This window comes from Amblyomma mixtum, chromosome 3 (assembly GCF_055824585.1).
Source record: "Amblyomma mixtum isolate Tamu chromosome 3, ASM5582458v1, whole genome shotgun sequence".
Taxonomy (NCBI): Eukaryota; Metazoa; Arthropoda; class Arachnida; order Ixodida; family Ixodidae; genus Amblyomma; species Amblyomma mixtum.
In genome coordinates, this window is record NC_143014.1 from 121,931,853 (window position 1) to 121,952,418 (window position 20,566).

General features: G+C 47.6%; 1 protein-coding gene across 1 annotated transcript in view; it reads right to left on the reverse strand.

Moving 5' to 3' along the window:
• Positions 1–2,589: 2,589 nt before the first annotated feature.
• The window catches only part of LOC149351653 (S-adenosylmethionine synthase-like), a 31,856-nt gene continuing 13,879 nt past the window's right edge, over positions 2,590–20,566 (reverse strand). Inside the window, exons 7-9 of the mRNA XM_089580993.1 lie at positions 19,169–19,351; positions 14,511–14,644; positions 2,590–3,799 (exon numbers count right to left, since the gene is read on the reverse strand). Of these exons, the coding sequence (XP_089437119.1) occupies positions 3,697–3,799; positions 14,511–14,644; positions 19,169–19,351 (420 nt within the window). The 3' untranslated portion in view covers positions 2,590–3,696. The remainder of the gene's footprint in view (positions 3,800–14,510; positions 14,645–19,168; positions 19,352–20,566) is intronic.

The window sequence follows — 20,566 nt, forward strand, 5'->3', positions numbered from 1 at the left end:
TGCCATATTGTTCCCTGGACTGCAGTGGGCACCTTGCGCTAGCCAAGGAGGTTATATCTGGCGCTAGCACGGTGGAAGCGGCGGCGGAACCGGTTTCCAGCAGTCCAGAGAGGAGGCGTTTCGCCGCTTCCACCGTGCTAGCGCGAGGTGCCCACTGCAGTCCAGGGAACAATTATGGCAGCGCCCAGGGAGCCCTTTTGGAAAGGTCTATAGGCAAGCTTGGCCTTCGGCCCGTTGACACGGCAACTGAGCTCAGTCCTTCCCGAAGCAGTCGCCTGAAGCTCAAAGTCAAACCTTTAGCCAAAAACATGCTACCGGGACAACATGACGACAGACGAATTGTCCGGGCGGAGGCCATAGACCACCAGCATGTATGCAGATGACATCTGTGCAGTGTATGTGGACGAGGCCAAGCAATGCCCTGGCAGGTACACGGTCTGCGTGATTACGCCTCATTTCAAAATTATCAGCGTAGCGACAATTCTTGCCCCCTCCATCAAAGACACACAGGAGGCAGCCATAGCACTGGCCATTAAGGATCACCGCACGAAGACAGTCATTAGTGACTCAAAATACGGGATCACCGGCTTTTGAAGGGAAGAGTGGGTAAACTCACCGCGTCCCTACTCAAAAATAGAAGCAAAATCAAAACGCTGCAGGCCAGGGAGCCAAGAGCGCTCGCTTCACCCACGCTCCACGGGACCCACGAAAAATTTCGCTGAAGACTTCGTTACGGTGAAATCAGCCTGGAATAGCGACTTATCAGACAAGATAATTCAGGAACTAATGATATCTGTTCGGCTTTTGTAGCTTTCACCGTTTCGACCGGCTGAAATTTTTGCAGTTCGTCGCGTCGCGGTCTCGTCTCGCAGATATCGCCCCCTCACTATCTAGGCACTATACCCTCACGATACCGCGCGACTACCATCGCTCCGGGTACCGGCCAACGCCATTGGCGACACTGCACGATCGTCGACGAGTGCACGTCACCAGGCGATCCTGGTTCCGCTGCGATCCTCGCTTCGAAGAGCCGCGTCATTTTAAACGTACGCGGACTTCGCGCAGCCGCACCACCCACTTCGCTGCTTTTTTTGCACACTGCGGAGGAAAGATTCGCTTTGGGACGAATTTCTTGAACCGCAGCAACTACAGAGTACGCCGCGCAGGACATGCGACAACGATTCGAGCACGATACCACGGGCATGATGGCGGTCGCAGAGTGCCGATCTGTGGGGAGCACTGTACTGTGGGGAATGCCAGCGGAGCCATTTCAAGTGCATACTACCTACGGCGGCAGTTTACGGTATACTAAACCTGTAGGAATCTTTGGATGGGCGAAAATAGAAAAAAAAAAAAATGACGGCCCTCTTCTTTTAATCCCACAGTGTGCTGTAGCAGTAAACCGAGTGGCCCGAGTATTTTCGGCTAAGGCTGCAGACCACAATTAACTCTTTCCCTACCGTGCCCATTGAGCACCGTTAGCCCGCTAACGATAATTTCATGCCCCGATTTCAGAACCTTCTGCATTGCTAATGACCACGCCGCAGATATAGTTTGTAGGCCATGAACCAAGTTTTGTTTCCGATGTAGTTTTCTTCTGTCCTGCGAAGGGGCACTTTCTAACGCGCTGCGAAGAAATTAAGACGCGGGCCTGCGCTCATTGCCCGCCATGTTGCCCGCAGATGACGCCTTCGCCGATCGACTTCGGAGCCTTGCGCGTTGCTTACAGGCACGATGCGCATATGGCTTGTAGCCGGAGAACTGAAGTTTTTTTTCCGATATAGTTTTTCTTGCCCCTACAAAACGGCATTTTTTGAACGCGCTCCGAAGATGTGGTACCTTCAAAGTCACTTGGCAGCCTCCACATGCGAGCCACGCGCTCTAAAACATAGCAAATCTCAGGACTCCATTTCGTCTGCGAGAGATTTAATCGACGACCTGTGCAACAACGAGCCTGAAAATGTTGCAAGGTGCTGAAGATGATTTAGTTTTCACATCGGTGATGATGGAAACCAGCCTGAAACAGAGGCGGCCGTGCTCCGATGCACAACTATGGGGTTCCCAGTTATTGTTTTGCAGCAAGAATACTATTCAGGATAGAAATTATTTTTTTTGCAGATAGTGGCCAATAGAGTAACAAACATTTTGCATATTTCAGAAAATTTTTAGCATTTTTTCTTTTTAAATACAAACGTGTCTTTGGAAGTTTTGCTGAATTTTTTCCTAAAATCTCATTTTTAGCAAAAAATATTTATTGTTGCAACATGCAATTTGTTGTTTAAACTTATATTAATAGAAAGCATCTTTATTCAGCTCTGTTTTTGGGTATTGCAATAAATATTGAATGAAATAGTTTTCACAGAAAAAAAAATGTACCGAAACCTTAAGAAAATGGTCACTTTCCCCATGGTACGGAAAGAGTTAACGCGCAAATCATTTTAACTTCAGCAACTGTGAGGCGTAGCCCCACATTTCCAGGTAGACAGTATCAAACTGCCTTGCAATTTCTGCTGACTGCCTCCAAAATAAATAATATTCCTGCAATGAACTCCAGCAGATGAATGCATAAAGGGAGTTGCCCACAAGAAATGACAGGCCAGAATGACCTTTATTACAGCAGTATTTATTACTGTGTGTAACAAAACTACTGCTCAATGAAGAACAATGATATGGTCTGACGAATAAAAAGAATCAGCCATGTTATAATTGAAATAAATGCAGGCAAGGTCATAAATTGCCATCTTTGAACCCACTCACAGTGCTAAATAAAAATGCCCTTGTCACCAACTGCCTATAATCAAATACAATAGTGCCTAGTAGAGTCCACACTGCACCACTCACACGATAATTCATGGGTGCAACATGTAACTTAAAACAGTTGTCGAAAGCCACACAACATACAAATTATAACATCCTTACATTATTTACGCCAATTCTAGCAGAGTCCAGACTGCACCATATCATATGATGATTCACTGGTGCAACATACAACTTAAAACAGTTGTAGAAAGCCACGTAACAAACAAATTATAACACCTTTACATAACTTAGCCAATTCTAGCCGAGTCCAGACTGCACCATCTCATGTGATAATTCACTGGCGCAACACGCAACTTAAAACAGTAATAGAAAGCCACATAACAAACAAATTATAACACGTTTACATTATTTGCGCCAATTCTTAACAGTATAAAGATACAACAATAAAAGGTATTAACAAATGCCACAAAGGGTGACTGCCTGTATAAAAGGGCATATCAACATATTGTGGAGCATAAAAAGGTTCAAAGAATGCCCTGCAACAATAATTTGTCTTAATTTCATTCTTCGCACAATCAGTACAAACAAGCTTTAACAAACTATATCTGAACACACAGATGACAATCACGCTCACTCACAATCTGCCAGCTAGTAATGTATATGCAAGATAGTAATTTTGCAGGTAATAAAGTTACGCGAGAAATTGTCCCCTTTGATTTAGCAAGGTAATAAAGTTACATGAGAAATTGTCCCCTTTGATTTAGCAAGGTAACAAAATTACGTCAGAAATTGTCCCCTTTGATTTAGCAAGGTAACAAAATTACGTCATAAATTGTCCCCTTTGATTCAGCAAGGTGAAATGAATACAAGACCTAGACATGGCACAGCAGTGCCCACTCGACAAATATGCACAATCTTTGGTGCACATGCTGTGTGTTAAAGAACCAGCTGCTTGGGAACCTCCCATGGGAATTCTTTGCGGCCAAAGTGTCCATATGCACTGGTGCTCTGGTAGATAGGGTTCTTCAGCTGCAAGTCTCTGCAAAAAATAAAACGAAAGGGGGGGGGGGGGGGGGGCATTTGACTTCCTCTATGCAAAAAGATGCAGTGTGCAATAGAATTTGAAAAAGCACCTACAAAAGCTCCAAAAAGAATACAAGGTAAAGAACATGTACTACTTGACTTTCAGAAGATGCAATTTTGAGTGCAGATAACTATCAACTGCTTTTTGAGTTGGGGTAGTCATAAGTCAAGTATTTTGGCCATGCATATCAATCTAGACTGAATACTTTTCTCAGATTAGCAATGATATCAAAGTCACTCATCAGGTGAACTACGCAGGACTGCAACTGCACAAGTGAATCCATCAGGCTCCTGCTACCCAGCTTCAAACATGGAAACACTAAAAATATTTTGGTGTTGACACTGACCGCACGCTGTAGTGGAGAGCGCGCACAGACGCAGCTCAGTGGTTTGCACGGCTTTCAGTGCAGTTTTAGGCTGTGTTTGTCGGTGTTTTGCGCTGCCAGAGTGCATCACAAGGTGTGGACGTTAGGTTCTCGGTTTCCACGTTGTGGTGGGCACAGTGCACAAACAACGTTAGCTAGAACTAGCTTTTTATGTCGCGGTTTGGGATGAGCCACAGTGATTGTTGCGCAAATGCACGTGGTGGGGTGGGCCGACGCATCGGGCGGTCATCGCAGCCTATGTACATAGTGGCTGTGATGTGTTGGTTGTTGCTGTGGCACACCAGAGGGGTCCAGCCGGGTCGAGAAGCTGATTAGACTCAATTATGCTTTGTACCCAACTGCAGATCGGGCTACCAGAGTTGTCCGGACTAAGTAACTTTTTAAAGCTGTGTCGGAGCCTGCTCATATAAAATTTTGGTGCCAGGCAATCGCTAGAGCAGATAGGATATTGCAACCGAGCAAACATGTCTGCGCGAAGAACTTTCCCGAGCATCCCGAAATCGCACTACGCCTAGTTCAACGGCAAGGAACTTAAATGCATCCAAGAAGCCGGTGCTGTTGGCGAATGCTGTGCCCAGTATTTTTCATGGGTGTCCTAAATATATGGCAAAACAGGCAAGTTCAAGACAGCCTCCTAGAAAACGACAGTATGCAGCCACGTGTACCAAGCAGGCAAGCAAGTGGCCTGCACCCACCGCTGCGCACTGCCCTCGGGGACAGCCTGTGAAACAAGAAGACGCCGATCCATCAAGGGACCCTTAAAATAAACTACGCACAGGTGGCTGGAGTGCGTGTCAGCTGATCAAGGAACAATCCATGAAACTTTGACGCACCTCCTCACTTAAGTGCAAGCTCTGTCTTCATTGGCATTTATGGTGCTAAGGATTGTTTTGTGCACTGGTCCGGGTACTTACCGTAAAAACCCGCATATAATACGAGGTTTTTGCGCATAATTAGCGTCCTAAATTTCCGCCTCGTACTATTTGTGGATCCGAACAAAAATTTTCGAAGTTGCTCGAAGTTTTCGTTTCGTTATTGCGGTGTGGCTACGGCCTGGCTTTGCTATTGGTACGTGGCTACGGCTTGGCTTCGTTACTCTCGACAAACGATGTCACGACGTTGCTTTTTTGTTGATCCATCGGGTATGCCGGGGGGTTGCAGTGTGCCGTGTGCCTGTTGACAACGCACGTGCTCGTATGTAAGGCACGCTTCGTGAAGTGAGTGGATATTGTTTTGGGGAGCACGATGTCAGGGTCTCGCAGTGAGGCAGTTTGGTGTCATCGAAGGAAGCATTCATGGATGGCGACGACAGAAAGAAGCCCTTTTCGCGTGCAGCGGAACGCGATGAAGCTTTTGCGGCCCCTTGATGTTTGCGTAACAAACCGTTCAAGGACGCAGTCAAGCGGTGCTATGCAGAGTGGATGCGCTCAGGTGAGCCTGCAGTGATGCCAACAGCGCCAGCCACACTGTGTAAATGGATCGTGAACGCGTGGGCGGCCATCCCAGAAGACCTCGTGCGTCGGTCTTTTAAGAAGTGCGGCATCTCGAATGCCCTCGATGGCACGGAAGATGAGTACTCTTGGGATGATTTGTCGGACCAAGAAATGTCCGAAGAAAGCGCTGCTGAAGAAGAAAGTGATTGAAGTGAAGTGCGGGATGCGATTTGAATAAATTTCTATGAGCTTGCGTCACTCGTATTATATGCAGGTAAAACTTTTTTTCCCATTTCGAGTCTCTAAAACTTCACCTCGTATTATATTTGGGTTCGTATTATACGCGGGTTTTTACAGTAATATTCTAGGTGTTCAGCGTTCCCTGTACATGCCATGGCAGTGGAACAATTAATTTCGGTCGGCAGTCTCGTGCCCAGTTTCCATCTGCTATACATTTTGATGCCACAAAACATGGTCAGACATGCCGGTAACATTATAGCAAATATGCAGCTGCATAATTTGCCGGACCCTAGAATGCTCGATGGAGAATTTCGTGGCCCCAAATTACTGAGGTCAACAAGTTGCTTTACCATGCCAACTGCAATTATTCTCAACTGACATCCGCCAATTTCAATTTAGAGTAGCGCAAGTATTTTACCTCTGCACATGCACACTAGTCTTTCCTTGAGGGAGACAACACAGCTCAGCATCATCGGTGTCGGCGTAAAAGGTGAGCTTGGCAGGAGGAATGCCAAGGGAATTCCCATTAACCATTTTCGCGTCGCATAGCTAAAAGTGCACGGCACTAGCCATCAAAACGTCAGAGATGCACACTTGGTTTCCTTTTGGTCCCAGAGCTCATTCGTATAGCAGTGGAGGCGTTCCGCAACGCAGCACAAGAGCGCGGGTCCTATTCCTGGCTTCGAAGGAAATATTTCTGATGTAGGCGAAATTCAGAAAGGCCCTTGAGGTTTCTCTGCACATTAAAAAACCCCAGTTGGCCGAAGTTAACCATGTTCTTACGCAGTGGGCATCATCTCTTAGCGCCGGCGCATTACACTGCTCAAGCACGCTTTAGCCCAAAAGTGGGAGCATGCACGTTGCGGCCGACCTTTTATAAATAAGAGTCTATACAGTGTAGTCCACTTATAACGATACCAGATATAACGATATATCGGTTATAACGATCAAATTATTTAGATTTATCAATTTTCCCATTGCCCATATGTAAAAATAAACCACATATAACGATACGATTATCGGCGATATATCGGATACAACGATAGAATTTTGACCGCCTGGAAAGTATTTACTAGGAAATTTCGTATGAATGCTTGCAAAAAAAATAAAATTATTTGAAGAGAATGACGGGAAAAGTGCCGCAAATAGACAGTTGTGGAGAAATCCGCAAGGAGGTGATGCATGCGGCCTTTGGAAGTAAGCGCCATCATCATCGCAATCGCTGGAGAGAGAAGGTGGGGAGAAGGGGAGCGTTTGCTTGGCCGCCAGTCCGTTGGCCATCGCCGTGCCGTGCGAAGGGTGCGGCCGTATCGCTATCGCCACGATCGCACGATTGTACGTGGAAGATGGCGCCGACTAAGCGGACGGCGATCTCTCTCGAGGTGAAGCACCAGATTCACAAGGATTTCCGGCAGGGCTTCAAGGTAAGAAGCCTCACTAAAAAGTATGGGCTTTCGCAGTCGACTATTTTGACAATAATCAAGGCTGTAGATGTCCTCGAGAAGGCCGGCTCCAGCGGCCACGACGACCAGCGAAACAGGGTTAGAGACCCTTTGTACAGAGATGTCGAAGAGAGTCTCTACCAGTGGTTCCTGAACGCTCGCAACCGGAATGTTCCGATCACAGGACCGATTCTGTCTGCAAAGGCGAAGACATTCGCTTTGCTTCTGGGACGTGAAAACTTCGAGCCCGGCGGAGGATGGATCCAGAGGTTCAAGGATCGCCAAGGCATTGTTTATAAAAGCGTGGTCGGGGAGGCTGCCTCGCTGGACGTGTTGGCGAAAGACGAGTGGCTGGCGACAAAACTGCCCGAGCTGTTGGAGCGCTATGAGGAAAAGAACATTTTCAATGGGGACGAGACAGCGTTGTTCTACGAAATGCTGCCTTCAAGGACGCACGCGCTCAAAGGAGACCCGTGCATCGGTGGAAAGCACAGCAAGGTCCGAGTGACAGTGTTTTTGTGCGCCAGCATGGATGGTAGCGAGCGTCTCAAGCCGTTTGTGATTGGGAAATCCAAGAGGCCCCACTGCTTCAGGAACCAACATATGCCAGTCCGCTATCGGAATAATAAGAAAGCGTGGGTGACTCGCGACCTGTTTCAGGAATGGCTGCTCGAGTTTGACGGCGCAATGGAACGAAAGAAGAGGAAAGTTGTCCTACTCCTCGACAATTGCTCTGCGCACAGCGTCAGCGTGAAGCTGACGTCTGTTGAGTTGGTCTTCCTGCCTCCGAACACCACGGCAGGTCTGCAGCCCATGGACGCAGGCGTAATTGCCAATTTCAAGGCCCTCTACAGACGTCGCATGCTCAAATGGCTGATCTTAAAAATAGACCGCTCGATATCGCCAGAGCATGCTTCCGGGCCTCCTCACCTGAAGGTGAGCTTGATCGAAGCGGTGCGGTTTGTGTATGGTGCGTGGTACGAGGTGAAGCAGTCCACAATCAAGAACTGCTTTAGAAAAGCAGGCTTCGTGCGTCCCGACTGTGCGGTCTCAGAAGGGACAGATGACTTGCTCCCCGAAACTGCCGATGTGGGTGCACTCTGGAATCATGTTGCCGCTTCCGAGAACGCCGGCGGAGCGCTCTTAGACGACTTTTTGAACGCTGACAACGCTGCTGCTTCGTGTGAGGAATTCATCGATGAGGCCATTGCCGAGAAGCAGCTATTGCGACAAAAAGCGGCATCGAGCGATGATGAAAAAAGTGATGACGATGACGGCAGCATTGACAACGATGGCAGTGACACCACCACGCCAGCTCCAATGTCTTCACGAAGTGCCTTACAGTCCATCCAGTCGCTGATAGGCTTTATGCATGGTACAGGACTGCCGCACATGTACGCGCAGCAACTAGAGACTATGCATACGGAAATAATTAAGCTTCAGCTGCCGCTCAAGCAAGCGCGGATTTCAGACTTTTTTAAGCGTGATTAACCTATTTATTCTCTTTATATGTACAGCAATAAAGTGTTCAGTGTTCTTTAGTGACTAGCTTTGTTCTATCCGACTGAATCAACGCTGGCAAGTAGGTAAGTCTGCATGCACGGGAAAATGCATGTGTGCTCTAGTTTTCTTTTTTCTTCTTTTTTTTGGCGGTCCAGATATAACGATAATCGGTTATAACGATCGAATTTTCCAGTTTTCTCAATATCGTTATAAGTGGATTGCACTGCAGTTACCTATGCTCTCAGCATTTGTGCAGATGAATGAAAAAAACTTTGCTGTGAACGCATTTCGATAATGAGCTCTGAAGGATCGCAGGGCAGTGTTCTCGCTGCCCTCACTGCTGTTCCACCCATTCATGAAGTCCCAGCTAGTAAAACACAAAGTCGCCCCAATTTATTCGGTGTCGACAGCAGTTTCAATCCTTCTGTGCCTTGCCACACTTAAGCGCACGCACATGCCACGGCACTGAACGATCGCGCAACACCGGCATTGCGGCCACCCAGCTCAGAGACTAGACAAGCCCCCATCGTACGGCGCCATCTGTCCGCGTTCGAAAAGAAGCGCAAGGAGCAGCGAAAAAAAATCGGGTCGCGCCAAGCAAGCTTTATCGCATTCAGCGCTTCAGAAGCCATGGTACGACAGGAAAACATTTCTTGAGCAACAGCTTTTACAGCATGGCCATGTTAACATGTCCCACGACGACCCTCTGCCGCGCCCTGCACTGCCCTCATTGTATTCAGGTGCAGTGTGCAGTGGCGGGTCACCGGTTCCTTGAAACACGAATTAATGAGCTTTTACTGTACTGGTGAACACAGATACTTTAAAAAAGGAACATCGGCATAAACTCACTGTCAGCGAAAGACAGAGGCTGTAGTTCTTTCTTTCAGGAAATCATCTACTATTTGTCATTTCCTTTTGTTCTGTTTTGTTCGAGCAAATAAGCGAGCGGTTTAACTGAAAGCATTTTACAGTGCGCATTTAGCGTTGCAAAGTTTCTAGCAATGCAGCACTATGGAAGCTAGAGACTTCCTCAGCCAATCAAGAGAGTGCGTTAAACGTGTTCCTCGGTTCATCGTCGTCCGAGTAGAGTCTGCTCGCAGTGCACACAGATATGGTTAGAAAGGAATATATATAGACGCTGCCTGCACACTATAAGCATTTGCATGCTTGCGTATGCTAAACGCAAGCATTATGCGGGATGTTACGCCATTGTCACATTCGCACTTTTAGTTCAGCACATGTAAACAGAGACTCAACGATAAGCTCAGCCTAGTGGCACCATCTGGTTGCGAAAAAAGGAAAAATGTTTGTCAACGACCCAACACTCCTGTATAGGTCTAGAAGCAGCAGAATTGTCACTTTATATAAAATTAACGTAAATTTGTCATTCATATATTTTGTTACAGGCGAGATGAGACGAAGCAAAAGCCTGATGGCCCATTAATAGCCAGTGAACATATTGAAAATGCAGTAACAATGACTAATTCAGTCCGAAGTGAAGGGTCCTGCTTCGAAGGGTGGCGCCATTTTGGAAAAGATATTTTAGCGAACGCAAAACTCTGGAAATAGCATTCATAACAAGAGCGTCTAGTAATGCTAATTAGAAATCGCATTAGTCACATGTACACTACAAAGCACGCCATTTCTTAAATACGCTACCCTATAAGTCCATTTTATATTGTCACTACATTCTGCAGCGCCAGAACATTGCCTCTGCACTCATTACAACTTTGGCAGTGCTGCAAGAACTACTGAGATTAAGTATACCGAAGTTATATAAGTGGAGACGCTCCTCTTTGCAGCCAAAAATGTAAAAAAAAAAAATGAATTTTTTCACCTTTTCGTGTTCGTGATCCTGAGGCCTTTTTACAGCTATCTACAAATTTTTGCCTAATTAGTGCATTACAGCGCCTTAAAAGACATGAATCTACATGCCTAGCCTTTTAAATTAAGGTCAAATCGCACCAAACTGTGATCACGTGCAGTTAGTGAAATAAGAGCTCCACCGGCACCACTTTGGTTTCGTTTGAAAGGTCACAATTCAGGCTATTCCCATATTGCAGTTAGCAACCATGGGCAATCCCTGGAAGCAGTAAACAAAGGAACAAAACTGTGTGAAATGCGCGTTGCTATAGGTCTCCCAAATTATGCAACAAAAATGGCAACTTTTTGTTGGCTGGCAGCGTATAACGCTTGCAGCCCGGCACCATTTTGAGTTGGTCATGCCGTTCCACTGTAACGGCCAAGCGAAGTTCATCGGGTGCAAACTGTGGAATAGCCCGGTACGTGCAATGTCTTACGCCTAAAAGGGAGCGAAGGAGACTCCCGAAGTGCACTGGGTATGCTGCATCATCGCATCCTTTTATCGCCAATCAGCGACAAAGTGCCAACGCTTTGCGATGGCCTGGTAACGACGTAACCAGCGGTGCTCGAAGCGACACTGAGGAGTGAACATGGATCTGCTCGGGGAGATTCCTGCCGCGTACAGGCAACACAGTCGTGACTGTGCAGAAGATGGTTGATGGCTTATGAAGGTTTAACATCCCCAAAGCGACTCAGGCTATGCAGGACGCCGTAGTGAAGGGCTCCAAAAATTTCGGCCACCTGGGGTTCTTTGACGTGCACTGACATCGCACAGTACACAGGCCTCTAGAATTTCACCTCCATTGAAATTAGACCGCCACAGCTGGAACCGAACCCCCGTCTTTCGGGTCAGCAGCCAAGCGCCATAACCACTGAGCCACCGTGGCGGCTGTGCAGAAGCGATACCCAAGCAGTTTTCATAAACAGCCAGCAACGGTGTGACAGATCGAGGTTTCCAGCAAAGTTAGTGGCGCGGCGGTCGCAAAACGTCCTGCAACGTGTGGAATTTCAAACCTTGACGCAATAAACTTTCTTCTCAATTTTTTGAGGTGCGAGATGAGTAAACGGCACGTATCATTAGTTAGGGGCCTTTTGCGATCACAGCGCCATTGAGAGATACGTGTGTGCCGAAACTTCAGCAACAACTTTGGGAAGGTCGCAATGAAAGGGCACTCACTGTTCTCTGGTGCCACCCACCATACCATGCCATCTGTTCGCCAGCAATTTCCTTGTCGCAAGCGGGATTATGTCAATGGGAAATGGTGCATCCACACCACAAACCCGCCAGAACTCATTTTGGAAATTTATAGTCAACCTTTGTGCCACAAAAATATGCCAAAGACCATAATACCGTATTTACCCAATTCCAACGCGCACCTTTTTTTCGGGAAAAATAAGCCTTAAAATCGCATGCGCGTTGGATTCGGGTGCAAACCGAAACTGCCCTACAGCTGCCCATCGTCATTGCCATCATACGATGTGGGAGCTCACTAACTGCTGGCAACCATGGGAGCACATTTTTCTGCGTCGCAGGAGGTCGCAGGAGCCATTTTGCTTTTCTTTGCTTGTCGTATCTGTCAGCGAGCGTGGAACAACCGTCTCGCCTTGCTTTTGCGGCGTTTACGACGCGAGTACCAAGCTACAGTGTCTTCCGTGGCGCGACGACGGTGGTGTTCTCCGGCGGGCTCTCCGTGCGATATCGTTTTCGGCAATGGATACAGCGGCCACGAAGATGCGTCGTGTCCGCCACGAGAATGGCTTTAAGCGGAAAGTTATTCTGCACGCAGAACAGAGCGGCAATAGGCATGCTGCCCGTCATTTTGGTGTGCCAGAGACGTGTGTTCGCGACTGGCGAAGATTGAAAAAGTCAATCTTTGAGTGCAAGACATCAAGTAAAGGTCGCCACGGTCCGCAAGCGGGGAGGTTTAACGACCTTGAAGACGAGCTGGCCGATTTCACGCGGCAGCTTCGCGTGGATCTCATGCCCGTCACCACCGAGGTGCTCAAGGTGAAGGCCCTTGAGCTTGCGCGCAATCGAGGCCTCTCAAGAAGCCAGTTCAAAGCGAGCCGGAACTGGATCACTAGATTTATGAAGCGGAAAGGATTTTCGCTTCGTAGGCGGACTGGTGTGTGCCAGAAGCTGCCGGAGGCTTTTGAAGAGAAGCTGATTTCCTTTCAGAGATACGTTCTGTCGTTGCGTCACAGTAACGATTATCAACTTGGGCAGATTGCAAATGCCGACCAAACGCCTGTCTATTTTGACATGCCCGCCAATACCACTGTAGAGTCAACAGGGGCGAAGCAAGTTCGAGTGCTAACGTCCGGAAACGAAAAGACCCGGGTAACCGCTATGTTGGCCTGTACCGCAGATGGTAGCAAGTTAGCGCCTTTTCTTGTTTTTAAGCGCAAGACACTCCCCAAGTCTGTGAACTTTCCACGCGGCGTTATAGTGCGCGCCAACGAGAAAGGTTGGATGGACACGGATCTTGTCATCGACTGGATTGACTGTGTATGGCGCAAGAGGCCGGGTGCTAGCTTGGGGCTCCGCTCCATGCTTGTCCTAGACGCCTTCAAGTGCCACTTAGACCAGCGTGTCAAAGACAAGCTTTCAGCTTGCCACACGGACCTTGTGGTGATACCGGGTGGAATGACTTCCCAGCTGCAGCCACTTGATGTGTGTATCAACAAGCCCGTGAAAGACCGCATTCGAGCTCTGTACAATGAATGGCTAATGAATGGCTGCCACACCTTCACAGCCAGCAATAGGCTGAAGCGTGCCTCAATCGAGGAAATTGCCAGGTGGGTGGCCGAAGCTTGGCTTGGAATTCCATCTGTTATGGTCGTAAAGGCATTCAAAAAATGCGGAATTTCTAATGCCATGGACGGCACTGAAGACGAGATGTTGTGGTCGGAGAGCGAGAAGGAGCTGTCCGAAAGTGACAGTGAATGAAGTGGCTGATCCCGGGCTGGCGTTGATCTCGGGCTGGTGTTTCTCTTCTCTCAAAGCTGCTTTGGCAGCTTTTTTTTTTTCAACGGTCCCTCTCGGGGCCACCAATCGCGCTTCGGCAGAGCATGCAGGCACGAGGCTTCCAGCTGTGTCTCACTCGAGTTCCTCTCTCTACACCAAGTCGCCTATGCGCGCACATGGTGCAGTTGTTTCGCGCCACGCACTTTCACGTGCGCGGCGACGTAAGAACAGTCGTGTCACGTCATAAAAACAATTGTGATAATGAGGTATAAACAGTGTTGTAGGCGTTGGCGAAAAAAAAGGAACAAAATACTTTGCTCGTTAGGGTAAATTACTGCTTATTCGTCTTAAAAGTTCGGGTCAATGAACAGCCTGTTCTCACCTAAATATGTAAAAACGGTTTCAAATTATTTTGTTCGCGGAAATCACATGCACGTTAGAAGCGGGGCTTGTAGTTTTTTTTTTTTTCGTCACCGACATCAGGCGCGTTAGAATCGGGGCTTGAAAATTTTTTTTTTTTTGGGTGCCGAAAATCGGGTGCGCGTTGGAATCGGGGGCGCGTTGGAATTGGGTAAATACGGTATTCAGCCAAAACTTGTTCATCAAGGTGTCTACAGTAATGTGTCATAATGTGGGAAATAAGAGAGGCCACACTGAAGTGTTTTCAAAATGAGGTATGCACAAAGCACAGTGAAGATGGTCTAAACTGAACTTCAATTAATTTCATTTTATGAAGCAAACGGACAATTTATGAATTAGCCTTTGCTGTCCCTTTAACCACTGTACATGTGAGAAGAAAAGAAGCAGCAAGCTTAGACTGAGTTTGACATACCTGATGATAATACCAGGTCGCAGGTCAAAATTCTTGTTCACTATTTCCAACAGCTCCTTCTGAGAATACTTGGAAGTACCATAAGGTAGCACAGTGATTGACAGCGGCTCAGCAATACCAATAGCGTACGACACCTGCAAATCAAACAGAAAAAAGATGTCGAAACAGGAAAACAGTAAGAGCAAATGTGGAGACGCAGCCTTACTTTGTCAAGCACAGCAAGCATCCTGCAACAAAAAAGGCCAAAGAACCACACAAATCTGCAATAACTCAGTACAATACAAAACATCTCTCCTGCACCTAATAAATATAACCGCCGGCTGATTTTTCAGGACTCTGAGTGGGATCGCACAAATGCTCCAGTACAGTAAAGCCCCTGTTAAGGTCCCAGGTGTTGCATCTTCCTGGCTGTTCATGCACCAGTCCCGCTATGGTGCATAGCGAACTTCACCTTGCGATAGTGGTTTACCCCATGCTAACATTTTGACAACCTATGTTTAGTGCACACACAACAACAACAGCACGATGGCCAACCGGGACTCTACACACCACCGACACTTGACCACCACCGTGTTCGGCGGCACCCATGTGGACACTACACAAGCTTATGGGTGGTGTGAATTGTTGAGACTGACAGAGCAGTTCCATCGCCACCACAAAACGAGCATTAACAGCCAAAGCACAAAAGGGAAACTATGCCATGGCAAACAGCACTCAGGTAGCCCCGTACGAGGGCTGCATGGGTGTGCTCCGAGGCATGTTTCCATCATCTGCTTCTTTTTGATGTCACTTGCAGCTTCAATGACCACATTTATAGATTGCAACAGCTGAGGATTGTGAAAGCAGCGCAGAAGCGCACCCATGCTGCAAATTTGCCTCGCTCTGCGCACGCACCTTCCCCGCTGCTGACTGAACCACCACAAGGTGCAGAAAAATCGCAAGAGCCTCAACGCCTAGCAAGTGCAATATGTATCTTTGAAATTTACAAGAAAATTATTTCGCACGCTGTACTCGGCCACTAGATTTCCCCGTGGCAAGTTTTTTTTTCTGCGGTCCCGTGAAAAACAAACATGGGATCCTACTGTACTGCCAAGCAGCTCAGTGAAGTGATAGTTAACCTTTCGCACATTGTCAAAATGCCGCACAGCTGGATCACTCATCACACACAGAGAAACCAGGATAGTGACCATTGTCAGTGTGATGTTCGACGGCTACAGTCTTCTTTACAAGTGCATGCGACAGGACACACTCCACAAGCAATAGCGAACGTATGAAGGGTCCCAAATCGGAATAAAAATGTAACAAAGGATTGGCAGACAGAACAGCTAACATCAGTGTTGGCACTGTATAAAAGCATGCAAGGGCGCCTGTGTAAGGGCCGCACCAAAAATTTCCGTCGAGACTGCACCTCGAAGGACTGCAAAAGTTCCGTCGAGACTGCATCTTTACTCAGATTTTTCGAAAAATATGTGGTTTTGGGCCACCAAACTGGACAATAAGATGTCACTTATGTATTACCCCTTATGTAATACCCCCAATCCTGGGGGCCTTTAAGGTAATAAAGCGAAGTGAAGTGAAAATGATGCGATGAATCCAACTATGACAAAACTGAAAAATCAAATTTTTTATCATTCTTTGATCCCAAAGATCCGTGTCCCCCATTATTCAAACTGCATGGAAGATCGAAAACTTGATCAAACAAGACGAAACAAAATGAAGCCTTTTAAATGGCGGGGCTGATATTCTCCCCGCGTCGGCACATTACGCCTGCGTGGTTTCGAATTCATACTGCTCTTGGATGTCGAACAATGGAACTTATCTATGCAGAGTTTGTGCCAAGGAAGAGCTAGCAGTGAAGCGCATGGGGAGCGTTCAGCTTCACAGAGGCTGCATGTGCGAAAGAAAATTGTGGTGCATTTCAAAGTGAGGTGAGGATACCCACAGCAAAATGTGTCGCAACCCTGATTTTTATACAGTCCAACCTCGTTATAACAAAGTCGCAATTTGCGCGGAAATTCGTTCGTTATATCCGATATTCGTTATAAAAGCATGCACTCAAATTCCGGCAGAAAAGGTCTGTTAATAAACCCAAGTAAAGGCACTTTAGGATGGACAGCACAGGGTTGAAAAAAATGCACTATTTTTTAATTTAACGCGTGGTATAAGCCTGTCAAACCTCGCCTTGCATCTCGTACTGGAAAGCAAGAGCGAACTCACAAGTCGGGATGCTGGCCAGGTGCAAAAACTAATTTATTTAAAAAACGACGTAATCTTCGTTTGGCGGCACTTCACACTATTTGACAGGTTAAATTTTTCGACGAAATCAACACAGAGCAGTGCTTTCCCGATGTCAGCTGATTTGGCCACAGGTAGGTTCCCGAGGTACCCCCTCAACTTCGCGATCTTCACATGCATTGCTGTTTGTAGCATCATCTGTAGAAACCACCTGATCAACAATTTCTTGGTCGGTCAGTTTGGGCGCCACAGCCACCAGACAAGACGTGGCAAACAATCCGACGGCGGTCATTAAATCGCTGCAGCCAGCCACTGCTTGCATAAAAGTCATTGTGGCCTCAGACGCAAGTCAGACTTCTCGCCTCCCTTTGAAGGACGGCACCAGACACAGGCAGGTTAAGCGCTATAACGTCCTTGAACCATGCAAACAAAGCATCTTCAACATCCTGGTGGTGACAAAGCCTTGCACTCTTGCTGTCATTCTTCACAACGCCTGCAGAGAGGACGTTTGCAACCTTCTGCCTTGCGCTCAAGATGGTTGATAGAGTGCTAGGCGCGACACCGAAGTCCGCGGCAATGACTTTTCCTTACGCCCGCTGTCAACCGCCCTGAAGATCTTTATCTTCGTTTCAAGCGAAACTGCTGTAAGTTACGACGCGTTCCGCGACGGCGTCTACAGAATGGACTGCAGAGATCATAGAGATAGCGCGGAGATAGCGCGCGAGTCGGCAATCGTGCCGGCGGGGTGGCCGGGGAGCACGAGCGTTGGTTCGATCACGTGTCAGTCACATGCTACGCAGCCGTTGATGCTAGATTCATTCGCTCTCCCTAGATGGCGTGGCGTGCGGAAGCGCGGGTGATTCAAACACATCTTAGGTGCGGGCGATTCAAAAGATCAAAATTTAGCGTATTTTGAAATTTTTTCCTCCTTGTTCGCGCATTTTGAGTGCTGTTAATACAGAACTGCTTCGTTATAACCGATATAGTGTCGAATTTTGAATTTTTCGTTTCGTTATACAGATAGAACTCCCATAGAAATAAAGCATGTCCAACCAAACTTTTCTTTCACTTCGTTATATCCGATAATTCGCTGTATCCGTGTTCGTTATAACGAGGTTCGACTGTATTGCAATACAGTCAACAACTGGCATTTTGATGGCAGACAAGACACCTTATTATGAGCAAGCCATAAAAAATTGCACAATGCCAGGACAAGACACCTCTTATGAGCAAGCCACCAAAAATTGCATACTGCCAGATGTGATGCCCATTTTCACTTTAGTCGCTAGGCCTAAATACGAAGGCCGACACCAATGGAGCACTTGCATCAGCAGTTTGTTGGTTCTTATTGTTTTGCCATCTTCGCCTTCTCATTGCAGGCCCTTCGTACTTCGGACACAGTGCAGTTCCCGCAGCGGCAGGTTTGCTTTCACGTTTAGACTTTGTCCCAAACCGTGTGTTCAGCGGCAACACGCCGAAGGCAGTACAGCAATCGCACGCCAAGCTCGTGAGAGCAGTTGGAGTCTGTCGTCTGTGCACACAACGCACGATGAGTTTTAGCCACGAGGAGCTTCAGAATGTGCACAGAACTACTGACCCCTTCCTCAGTTATATTGGCAATAAGTTAGTGCTTTTAAAGTGAAATTAATTTTTCAAACATTTTCGCGGTTCCCAGAGAGTCCGAAAAATCAGTCGTTGACAACAGACTGACTGTTGGATATTGGCAGCAGTGTTCCTGCTAGTGCAGGAAGGACTATACAAGTTGCAGGATGCATCTGAAATTACATTGGGATGCGTGCCCAATAAGTTAGCAGCTGATCTTTGGGTTCCAAAATTCCAGGCAGGGTTGACTAGCATCCCTTACTTTTTTTTTAATGCTGTAGCACTGAAGAAAATTCATATACCAGATCAATAAAAAGCTTGTGGTTGAAACAAAATTTGTCGGCAGAAAAACACCTGCCCTACCTCCCCATAGGTTAAAAAAACAAGATCAAATACTTGCAAACAGGACTAGAGATAGTGGATGTAAAATGATGGGCTTGTATTTCGCAAAGTATACAGGTAGAAGCAATATGAAAGGGAACACGGGAGTGCATTGCCGGCACACCTTGCGAAGCCGCCGAGAGCCGTTGAGAATCTGAGGCAAATCAGAGTAAGCGCAACTCCCTGTAAGCATGGCCAGCTACTCTTTCCATACATGCGCCTGGTGCCGTCCATTCTCGTCTGTTCTCAGCACAGCTCGAAACATGCTGGTCATGCGCCTCCGTGTTCCCTTTCATATTGCTTCTACCTGTACTTTCACAAGGATGTCATGAACTATGCTTTGCACTAGTGCCTTCCTGCCCATTGGGGAATGACAATGGAATGGTCAATAGCCACTTTCCACTTTGAGATATGAAGCAAAAAAAAAAATCCTTGCCTACCTGCACCAAGCACCGCTTGCAAATTCCGGCCTTGACAAGAGACTTGGCCACCCAACGAGCAGCATAAGCAGCTGAACGGTCGACTTTTGTTGGATCTTTACCAGAGAAAGCTCCTCCTCCATGGGCACCCCAGCCACCATAAGTGTCCACTATGATCTTGCGGCCAGTTAGTCCAGCATCCCCCTGCACACGTGTTGAAGAGATAAATGACAATGAACAGACCACTGCAAACAGCATTGTGTTGAAGCAATAGTGAACAAGAGGCGAAAATCTCTCGCCGTAACAATGAAGTTTGCTAGTGCAATGCATTTAAAAGCTGGTTCCAACAACACCTCCCAAATCAGACCACAAAAAAAACAACTAAAATAAATGGGCAGTAAAAAGTTTAAGGAAAGGAGCACGTTGTTAAGAGTGGACAACGTGGTCCTGGGAGCCGGGTGTGACTCATCGCAAAGCAAGGGATATGACGAGGCCTGGCGCCGGCGGCAGAAGCATAGACGACGACGGACGGGGTTGTTGCTCTCCAAATCACCGAACCGATCGAAGGACGCTGTCTCCCACGGGCCTGGGAGAAATTACTGTCAGACGAGTGTCGTCGTTAGGCAAAGATGCGGCGAGAACTTGCGACAGCAGCAGCAACGCTGGAAGCAGAGATGCACATGAAGCACGGCGGAAGCAGCGGTATACGTTGGCCGAGTCGGCCTTCGGGTCACCGAACAGGATGATGCTACGCAAGGTCACGCTGAGCGAGGCTGCTAATTGAAAGACGCTGTGTCGAATGGGTCTCGTGCTTCGGCCATCCGGCGGGGGAGTTCGAGAAAGTTCAACCACCTGCGAGAAGACTGCGGGATTCTGCTTTCCCACGGAGGCAACGCACAGAAAACTTGCGGCAGTGGTCAAGGTGACGCATCTGTGTTTGATGACTGTCTTCCCCTTCTCATCCCCCGAGCTGTGAGAGCTTCAGCACCGCCCCGTGCCGTGGGTGGTACCGCCAGCGTCATCAATGGCCCATCCGATTGGACAACGTTATTCGAACTAAGTTCCCCAGTCAGGGATCTGGGGAATGCGAACCGTATTTAACGGGATGTTGTTGTGTGATCGGAGCATTCGAGTCGATTCTCATCTGTAAATATGTAGAATAAACCCTTCTGTACAGTTTCCTCGATAACGCAGTCCGACATAGTCATTCGGAGCCGGTACCTGCGAGGCTAAACGAGTTAGTCATCTCCAGGACCCCTCCGTCTTCAACTCTGGTTCCAGCGGTGGGATAGAAGCCCCATCTTTAACACTGGTTCCAGCGGTGGGATTGTGGCCCCGTTCCTAACAACGTGAACTGCCTCTACTAAGCACCTTAAACGCAGCCTGGCAATAGCCTCTGACAAAATGCCAAAGCCTACA